The sequence below is a fragment of the Carassius carassius genome, chromosome 36, assembly GCF_963082965.1.
Source record: "Carassius carassius chromosome 36, fCarCar2.1, whole genome shotgun sequence".
Lineage (NCBI taxonomy): Eukaryota > Metazoa > Chordata > Actinopteri > Cypriniformes > Cyprinidae > Carassius > Carassius carassius.
The window spans coordinates 14,874,568-14,885,238 of NC_081790.1; the positions used below are offsets into that span (position 1 = coordinate 14,874,568).

At 40.8% G+C, this 10,671-nt stretch overlaps 1 protein-coding gene across 1 annotated transcript; it reads right to left on the reverse strand.

The window, feature by feature from the left end:
- Positions 1 to 1,044: 1,044 nt before the first annotated feature.
- Positions 1,045 to 6,380, reverse strand: LOC132117242 (protein phosphatase methylesterase 1-like). Its single transcript, XM_059526405.1, has 14 exons — positions 6,086 to 6,380; positions 4,651 to 4,744; positions 4,464 to 4,556; positions 3,926 to 3,983; positions 3,771 to 3,822; positions 3,536 to 3,690; positions 3,198 to 3,288; positions 2,470 to 2,535; positions 2,224 to 2,356; positions 1,977 to 2,100; positions 1,854 to 1,898; positions 1,694 to 1,758; positions 1,556 to 1,622; positions 1,045 to 1,438 (listed from the first exon to the last, which is right to left on the reverse strand). Exons 1-14 carry the CDS (start codon positions 6,172 to 6,174, stop codon positions 1,428 to 1,430), a joined length of 1,143 nt encoding a protein of 380 aa, XP_059382388.1. The 5' UTR covers positions 6,175 to 6,380; the 3' UTR covers positions 1,045 to 1,427.
- Between the last annotated feature and the right edge of the window lie 4,291 nt (positions 6,381 to 10,671).

Genomic DNA, 10,671 nt, shown 5'->3' on the forward strand with positions numbered 1-10,671 from the left:
AAAAATTGTTGCAGGAATGTTATTTTTCATGGTATCTTCTTCAGATTTGAAATATAAACTCATGAGACATTTGAGTTTCAACCCATTGCCTTAGATTGCTCCAGGACTGATTTAATGTATTTTTATATCAAATAATAATAATAAAAAATCCATTAATTAATTTCAAGGCACTTCAGTGTCTATAACTTTTAATATTTTTGAGCATTATCAACTCTGGTTGATAAAAAGGGTCTTCTTTCCAAAGACACCAAAATTTTGTGTGTAACACAAAGTAAGGAACTGTTAAAATTTTAAGTTAGGTAGGGCACTTTCAACTGCGAGTCCCATAATGGGGGTGCTGGCTAGGATAAAATGAAAATAGATGTATTTTTCATGCTTTCATTTTATTTTTTTTTTGTAAGAAAAATGTAAGATCACAGGTTTTTACATGTCTTGCTGCTAAAATAAATTATTCTCTGTTAATTGATAACAGGTTAATAATAATCATTAATATATATTCAGACAGCTTTTTATGCACAAATACACTTTTGACTGTAAAAAGAACATACTTTTAAGATATTTATCAACAGCATAAATTACGTATATACAAATGTAAATAAAACACATTTATCTGAGATTTAAAGCTGTGCAATACTGTATTGAATTATTAACAATATAAAAAAAGTTTTAATATAGCAATATATCTTCTGATTGTGCTTCTTGTTGTATTTTATCATTTTTATATATTGATTCTATCGCTAGATTTACATACGAGTAAAAGACAGAACTGATTCTCTTACACCACTCACCAAAAAGAAATGTTTATGTGAAACTGCTTTGTTGGTATAAAATTGCATGATGCAACCCGTAAATCAGAAGCAAAGAGCAAAAAATATAATTTTACATCATGCGCACATCAAATAAGGGCTGGTTATTGATTTGGATTTAGAAAATATAATTTTTATTCCAATTTATTTTGGTATATTTCAGTTATAATATCCGTTTTGCTTCCACTGAATTAAATGTTCTCTCTGCTAACACTGTAAATTATAAATGAGCGTAGACTGCAGAAACCTCTCTTTATTATTTCCCATGAAATCAGCAAAAACCAACACTTTTAAGATAATGCAATAATCCTAATTACAACAACAAACAAGCATGGCATCAGAGGAAATGCAAAAGAAATCAGTGCGGGGGAAAATTCATATTAAATATACATAACTATTTGAAATTATAAGTATTTCTGTATTATTATTTCCTGCCAAAATAGCCAAGAGAATCGTAATGATTACAGCCAACATACATAAAGTCATACAAAACTGAATATAATTTAAGAATGAAGTGCTAAGAATGAGTTGGCAGCAGAGGCGTGATTTTGGTAGTAATGTAATCCGCGGTGGAGAGCAGAGAGGGACGACACATCGCTGGATGAAGACTATGAGTGAAGGTTACACGTCGTCTGTTGAACCAAACCACACACGCAGAACACAAAGGGCAAGATCAAAAACAAAAAAATTAATATGAAAAAAAATATGAATTTGCTTTTATATGATTCAATCAAAACTTGACGTCTTACTAGGGAAACCCTCCTTGAATTCAGTGAACTTGTGACGGACCATGAAGGTGGCTAGAGCATCAGCTACCTGCATCAGATATATCATAGATAAGAAGAAGCAAAAATGTTTTCCATGATTGTGATGTGAAACAGACATACTTTTTCCGGGGCATCTTCATGAACAGCATGGCCACATTCTGGCAGAACCTGCATCTGGAACTTTCCTATTATAATAACAACCACAGGAGTCATGAAGAACCTTCTGTCCACAGCAATGTGATGTGCTGTACTATTAAGAGCAAGAATATAAATGCTTTACCTTGCATTTGCCCAATGGTAAGATCTTTATCAAGCCTGTCAACACCTATGGGAGACACATTACTCATTGAGAGCTGTTTTTACACTGAGTAAGTCTAAAAGACAAATGTCTAAGCATTCTTACCAGCCAGCAGGAGGAGTTTTGGCACAGAGCAGGTGAGAAAGAGAGAAGAAAGTCCTTTAAACCAGCCCTCCCAGTACTTCTCTGTCTTTGAGAGTTCAACACGCCAGGTGTACAGAGATTCTTTCTTTATCCGCCAAATTGGAAAATCGTCAAACATTTGCACATTAAATAATGCTTAATGTTCACTGTGAAACATTCTTAGATGTACAATAAATAAGTGATAACGTTCAATTGAAGATTATAATACCTCTTGGTCATCCTCTTTCTTCCTTTTGTGGTTGGATTCACCTCCTTCTTCATCCTCCTCCTCTTCTTCTTCTTCAATAATGCCTTCACTGATACTCCTGGAAACCCCTGGACTACTCAAAGGCTCTTCACATCTAAACATCCGAAGACACCTAATCAGTACCATATATACAATAGCTAAACATTTCTACAAATGGACAACAATTCCTGGAGCTAGTTAAGGGAACCAATACTAGGGAAGACTTACTTTTTCACTTGGCCAACCATGGACACTCGTGCAGACTCAACATTCCTGATCTGACCACTTTTTACGCTGGTAAGGGAAAAAGAATATCATTCTTTGAATTAATAATAATAATTAAAAAAAAAAAGTAATTGTGGGTTTTTATCTCACAATTCTGACTTTTCTCACAAAAACATTCTGTTTTCTCAGAATTGTAATATATATGATAAATATAAGCTATAAACAATTTCTAAATTTTTTCTCAGAATTGCATGATACAAACTCAAAAGATGTAAACTTGCAATTGCGAGAAAAAAGTTTTGTGACAAAAAAAGAATTGTGAGATAAAGTCACAATTACCTTTTTCACATTTTTTTATTCAATGGCGGATATACGCTTCCATAAAAAAAGGTTGTATTCATTAATATTAATTAATATTTCAACTATATAAAAAGCACAGCTAAAAGTGACTATTTTATGGCCTTTTAAATCAAATTGTTGATCAATTCTATACAGAAACAATAATTTGGCATTCGGGCCTGAAGCTATAATTACTCATTTTAAACATGTTTTTAACATCAATTTGGAGATACACACACACATATATTCGTAAAAATTTTTTACGTTAGATGTTTTAATCAATATGTGGAATTATTTAAATGACAGTCCTAGATTTGAGACATTACTGGACAAATTTAAGTTTTAAACAACTGTCACTGGATATTTTCTACAGCATACTGAAAGCTTTGTACCTCCATTCGATTGCATTCTCCACAGATTTAAAAGTTTTTGGTCGACTCCTCAGAAAGTTTTGCATGCTGTTCAAGGCATCCATAGCTGTACCTGAAATGAGTTAAAATGCATTAAATGCATCCATAAATATAAAGCATGGTCACATTTATTAAAACTGCACTGAAAATCAATTTCAAAACATATAGCAGTTTCATAATGGATGGAAAATACTGTCAAACTCCAGTGATTGAAACTCTTGAGGTGTGAATATGCACTAGTAAATATTTTCTCTCATCTTTTTTTTCTCTTGTGTAGAGAATGAAACTAGGTAAACTAAGAATAAGGGGTGAAAACTTACCTTCCACTACATCAATAACACAAAGGCCAAGCAGTGATGGCACGTGATTGGCTGCAGCGGTGTGAACTGCTATTGCTCCACCCATGCTGTGACCAATAATCATGATGGGAGGTGGGTTTTCACCATAAAGTGCCTCCACCACTTTTCCAACATCCCTGAGATAAAGTAACATCTCTAAATTAAATGCTGCAAAATCTTGCTTTGCACAGACCTTGAGAGAGGAGTACGTACTCACTTGGCCATTGTTTCAGCAGACAGGTCATCAGGATTCTTCACTTTAGTATCACCTGAATTATATGTGTAATTATAAAACCAAATGCTTATGCTTATGTAATCAGATAATTAACAAAAAACACGTTTTCTGAAATAAAAGAGTTTGAAATCCCTTACCATGTCCTCTGAGGTCCATAGCTACAACCCTGCAGTTAATTCGGCTGCATATAACAGACTGAGGAGAATACAAACATGGGATTATATACATTATAATAATATAAACATATAAATTAAATATTAATATTATCTATTTATCTATTTTAGTAAACCTGTAATATTCTGAAACATTACAGATTAGTACTGTTTTCTATTGAAATGAAGTATTTGTTTTAAAATGTATTTTTGTGATAGAAAAGCTGAATTAGAAAAAAAAGTTCAAAGTTTTAATGCATCCATGCTAAATCAAACTGTTCATTTCTTCTACAAAAATTATTTAAAACTTAAAAAAAAACAAAAAAAAAACCTACTACCACAAAATTTTGAACGATGCATATTTATACACAAATATTATATACACTGTATAATAGTGCACATTACAGACAACATGTCACATCTTTTTCCACATCTGTCTATTTAACATGCATGAAGTACCATAAAAACAAAGTACTGGAAGTCATGTTGTGAGATTCAGCTTTGTGAGATGACAGAAACTCACAGTGAAGACTGCCCAGGACAGTGCAGAGTGACCTCCTCCGTGAAGGAGCATCAGGACGGGCCCATGAGAGCCACTGCTGTAAATTCTAAATGCGTACAAAGGTGTAAAGGAATGGTTTATAACAGAATGGGAGAATCTGAAATGTCATTGCACATAAAGGGTCTTCACAACAATAAACAAAGGATATGTCTTTGCTGTTGTCGTTTTCCACCTCCACGTCCTCCATTGTTTCAAAGTACTGACTCCAGAGCAGAGGAGTAAAATCTCGTTTTCTGCCTGGTCTGCACAGAGATGGGAGAATCAAACACAGTTAGTAACGTCTGTTTTAAATATATTTGTACTTTTTTTTATTATTACTAGTGGTCATGGTTTAAATGACTGACCAAAAAGATACAGAGCAAATTATCATCAATCAAGAAAGGCCAGCTAGTGATGATAATTCACAAATAAGAAACAAATCCATCATTAAGGCGTTCTAACTTTAAACCATCGCTTCTGACTAAAAGGGGGTTCAGAATCCATAATAATGTTTCATCCTGTGAAAAACTCCATCTCCTGTTGTCCTCTCACATCAAAATTCAACAAGATATTTGTTTAGAACTATTTTGGACTGTTTTCACTTAAACAGTGCTCGATATGTGCATATTTCTCTCCTGATTAAATATGAGATATACAGTATTATATATGGATAGAGGACTTTTAATTTAACTGGAAGTAACTGTTTGTTAAAGATGTCTATGATGGATTTGTGTATTACAAACACACAGCTTTTCACTTCACAAGATGTCAACTGATGGACTGGAGTCATGTGGATTACTTGTCTATTACGGTTAGGTTTTACCAGCTGTTTGAACTCTGATTCTGATGGCACCCATTCACTCCAGAGGATCCATTGGTGAACAAGTGATGTAAATGGTACATTTCTCCAGATCTGTTCTGATGAAGAAACAAACTCATCTACACTTCGGATGGCCTAAGGGTGAGTATACTTTGAGGAAAATGTTAATTTTTGGGTGATAAGTCTTTCGTATAAGGTGTTGATTTACCAACTCTGTTTCGTATGTGGTTTTATAAATAAAGTATAGTTAGGTATCACACATATTTTAATACTTTAGCAACATTTACAGCAACTTTCTTTTCGCCCTCTCACTTTTTTGGTTCTGGGTTAATAAGAGTAGTATATGTCAGATGGTCGTTGAAGAGCGAACTGCTTGAGTAGATTTAATCTTGTTTTGTGAATGTATTCAATCGATTATTTGAAAAGACCCTAACGTTACTCAAAATAACTATTCGGACATCGCTATCGAGTGAGTCGTGATCGCGGTGGCTGGATTAGACACAGGACGCAGGAGGGGACCGCAGACAGCCAGAAAAGCAGCATTTAATCGTTGATAGCTTTCAGCACGACCAGGACAGGTTTGTCATTCCGTGCGATAAATATGGGAATAGTTAAACACTCATATAGGCAATAGACCCCGATAACAGTTGTGACTCGACACTTTATGGATCTTCTAGATCGTGACAGACAGCTAATAGCTCTAAGCTATAGGGTTGCTTAAACCGCTTGTATGCAACTAACGTGCATATGATGATTACAAGATATGATTAAAGACTAAACTCACCCCATTCTTAATTTAACGTTAGATCCCGACTGCAAACCTGCCATTGGGTGTTTGGAGGCTAGCAAATCCAAATGCAACTGTTTCTCCATGGTGTGAGAAAATCAATATCCTTTGAGCACGTAACGTTAAAGCGTCTAGCCCTCTTTGCACCATACGAGTCCTCTTCTATAAACACTACAGTTGTACACTACAAATTAACGATAAATCAGACTAGATCAGCAGACGTAACAGCAGGGAACGTTACAGAAATCTGTTCACACAAGTAGTCACCACCCATCAGTATTTTTGCCCAGTGTGCGTTATGGGAAATGTAGTTATTTAACGGATTCTTAATGCTGATGCTGATGTCACGGCGCATGGGAAAGAACTACAATAACAGAAAACACCATTCCCTTTCATCGGTCACTTCGATGCTGCGGTGACGTCACCGTATGGGAACACCCCTCGGTGTGACGAATGTCTGAAGCCCTATACCATCCCGCCAATCTTATTTGCCAAATAGCGATTGGCACCGCCCTACACATGCATACGCATCGTATACCTGAAGCCGCTTGTCCACCAGCGTCGGATCAATTTTTGTTCCGACGCGACGCCTGTGACGTTTTCGCTGCTTGGGGGCGGAATTTGTGGGCTGGACATTGTACGGACGTCATTTGTGAAGTTTTGGAGGGAAAAATACTTTTTTATCATTTATTTATCATTTTGCAATGGATCGACGACGAAGACTCGCTATCAGGAACCGGGTGGTCAGCATTGCGGTGTTGTACCTGCGTTGGAAGAGGGGGAGACGGCAGTTCTGGGTCCATCCCATCCTGCTTGGCCGGCAGCAGAGTGAGGAATATCACCGTCTCGTCCAGGAGCTGCGACTGGATAATGACCGGTTTCAGCAGTATTTCAGGCTGTCGAGAGAGCTATTTGACGAGCTTTTGGCGAAAGTGGGGCCGCAGATCGCCAAGAGAGATACGGTTTTCCGACTGGCTATTTCTCCTGCCCAGCGCCTTGCCATCTGCCTTCGGTAAGTTGCACAGACCGCAATAATTAATTTTTACTCCATTTTCGCGCCTGGAACTTTAAATATGAAACCATAGCAACGGCCATACACAAATTCTCGCCGCCGAGTTTCCATTGGCTGCTGCCCCGCGTTTTGACGCTCTCATTTGCATAAAGTATCCACCGAGATACTTTTTTGATGCGCTGCTGTTGACCAAATCGATGCGACGCGACCCATCATGCTTGGCGGGGCGTTTTTGCTGCCTGACGTAGTTCCATAGGAAATGAATGGGCTTCGACGTCGCGTCAGAAATCGAGACGCTGGTGGACAAGCGGCTTGAGTGCCACGCGCTATTTCGCTCAGATTTCATTCCTTCAGGAAAGCGAATCATCTGTGCCCTAAGGAAACCATCTCACGTTCTCAGCTTTTTTTTCTTCGAGCAGTGTTCAACTCCTCTTCGCAGACGCGATGAGTCAACGAAAGGTAAGAGCCGTATAATGGGTTTATCACGAGGAGGCATTCATGAGAGGTTCGTTAGCAGCCTCTCTACATGTTCTCTCCGTGATAGCCTACGGCTACAGTAAAAAAAAAAAAAGAATCTGCGCTCTGGAGTGTATTTTTATAGGTCGCCTCGCATCTAACCCCCACCGTTACGCTTCTGCGGTCGCCGAGGCGCCGCACGAAGTGGTGGTTTGGGGCAATTTGTGCGGCTTTGACTATGAATACAGTGATGCACTGGAGTTTTTCCACTTTGCTTGCTCTCCCCCACTCGAGCGTGTTTATCAGCAGATTTGCTTTTTCAACTATGTTTGTCCACCTCGGCTTCGGACTCAGAGTAGGCTCTGGCCGGCACATACGAGAAACGCGCCTCCCCTTCCTCAGTGAGCTGTTGAATGTGGTTACCCGCGTGGTGGATAAACTATCCCCCCCGTGAGCTGCTACCCTTCTTCACTGACCTCCACCAAGAGGTTTCGAGGTCCTGGAAGCAGCTTTAATTAGAGCACGTCACGAATGCCACGGGTTTCGCCACCATTGCTGACAAATGGCGGACTGCTGTTATACAGCGATGCCGCTGTGGACGGACTCTCTATCCGAACGGATCGCACCAAACTCGGCCGCGGCCTAAAGTCTCGTCGAAGGCGTGTCGAGTCACGTCTAATCTCGGCAAATTTACTTCACTTATGGCGGTTCTTAACTAGAAAGATATTACAACAGGAGGCTGTGAAAAAGCTGCGGGGGCAACAGATTTGGCTCTAAGTGCTACAAAACATACTGCCCGAGAAGTGAACCGTTCTATGACGGGGATGTTAACGGTCGAGCGCCACCTTGGCTAATCTCGCCGACATTACAAAAACCTGAGTTGGACGGCAAAAGCCTCTCGTCCTCAATCCCCACGCTCTAACATTGACTGTCTCGCAGCAAAGGCACCTCGAGCATCATTGGATTGAGCTATCATTTGAGCGCCCCCTCAGACACTCTGCACAATCCAGCCTTCAGAGTTTGAGGGACGGCACAAGAGGCTGACAAAGACGGCCAGTTTATGACGGCTCACACAGCTGCCGCGTTCTCGCTAGCGGCGTGGCCCGATGTTTATCTTGTTGGATTAAATCCTGCCGTGGATACGCTTCAGGATTATACACAACGAAACGCAGCGACTTTGATGCATACGCTACCCTTCCTGTTTGCCAGGGACTGTGCCCTCCATTAGAGAGCGCTGTTGGACAGCTAATGCACATCCAACCCTCTCACTGCAGTCCCCATGCTCTAACACTGACTGTCTCGCAGCATCATTGGATCGAGCTATCACTTGAGCGACCCCTCAGACACTCTGCACAATCCAGCCTTCAGAGTTTGAGGGACGGCACAAGAGGCTGACTAAGACAGCCTGTTTATGACGGATCACACAGCTGCTGTAATCACGCTAGCGGCGTGACCCGATGTTCATTTTGTTGGATTTAATTCTGCCGTGGATACACTTCAGGTTTAGACACAACGAAACGTATTGACTTTTACACATGCGCTTTCCTTGCTTAAGGACGCTGTGAGCTCTCCGTGCTCGGACGTTAATGCATGTGGGAACGCTGCAGGCGGAGGCTTGGAAACCACTACGTTTTATGGGCCGCAGGGTAGCGCTTGCCCGGCATTTTCACTATGGGTGTTACGCACAATTCGTCACGGATACACCATTCAGTTCAGAAAGGCCCGCCTTTTTGCCGTTGAAATCTCCCATGGTTGTTAACCAAATCGTGGTGCTGCGGCAGGAGCATCTCTGCGGGCTATAAAAGTAGACCCCTCTCAGATTCGCTTTAGAGGGCAAAGCGTATCAATACTGTGTTCTTCTTTCAGCTTAGCCTTGGCTCATCGAGTATTTTCTAAACGCATGGACGCAGTTCTGGCCCTGTTGCGGCTCCAGGGCGTTCATGTATTGAATTGCCTGGACGATTGGCTGGTGTTAAGCACAATCGCAGACTCAAGCACACTCCCATCGGGATCTCTGATGGAGTAACGCCAGCCACTCTGAAAGTTTACGTGGCAGCCATTTCAGCTAACCACGTATATATAGATGGTGCTTAAGTGGGCCGTCATCCGCTGGTCTCTCGTTTTATACAAGGAGGCCTTTCTGCCCTGTGCGAGTTCCTTCATGGGATTTATCCATTGTGTTGCAAGGTTTATCAGGTCATCCGTTTGAGCCCTTTGAAACTATACCGGATAGAATCCTGACTAAGACAGTTCTTCTTGTGGCTTTATCCTCCCTCAAGAGAGTTGGGGAATTACAGGCTTTTTCTGTTTCGCCCTCGTGCATGGATTTTGCACCAGGCTCTGTTGGGGAATTACAGGCTCACAAGTATTGCTGTGACTGAGGCCTAATTATGTCCCTAGGTCGCTTCGAACCCTTTTCACTTTCAACAAGTGGTCCTGGAGGCTTTGCCCCCTGCAGAGGCGGGGTCAGGAGATCTGAGTCTTTGCCCTGTCAGAGCGCTGAAGACTTATGTTGATCGAACAGCTCCATGGCTTGAGTCTGACCAACTTGTCTGTTAGGACACAAAATAGAGGCCATGCTGTCACAAAGCAGCGCATGTCCCATTGGCTGGTGGAGACTATATCTTTAGCCTATGAGGCGCGCGGACTCGCTTCGCCCTTAGGAGTTAGAACTTATTCCACGAGAGCAGTGGCATTAAGACGGTGACGTCACCGCAGCATTGAAGTGACCTATGAAAGGGAACATCTCGGTTACGTATGTAACCACAGTTTTCTGAATATGGAACGAGATGCTGCGGTCCCGGCCATTCCGTACCTTGATAGCATTTCTTTAGTTCATGAAATCTGAGCGAAATAGCGCGCGGCACTCAGGTATACGATGCGTACGCATGCGTAGGTGTCAAGCACTATTTGGCCAATAGGATTGGCGGGATGGTATAGGGCTTCAGACATTCGTCACACCGAGGGGTGTTCCCATACGGTGACGTCACCGCAGCATCTCGTTCCCTATACAGGGAACTGTGGTTACATACGTAACCGAGATGTTTTAGCTCATTGGCACATAATCCAGCCTGAAAAATATGACGTAATGCAATACGAAGGATGATAGAGAAAT

Coding starts and splice junctions, on each gene's coding strand:
- LOC132117242 (XM_059526405.1), bottom strand. CDS start 6,174: ATGGAGAAACAGTTGCATTTGGATTTGCTAGCCTCCAAACACCCAATG. Junction 3,691..3,770: donor TCTGCTGAAACAATGGCCAA/GTGAGTACGTAC, acceptor ACTTTATCTCAG/GGATGTTGGAAAAGTGGTGG. Junction 3,289..3,535: donor TGTTATTGATGTAGTGGAAG/GTAAGTTTTCAC, acceptor AACTCATTTCAG/GTACAGCTATGGATGCCTTG.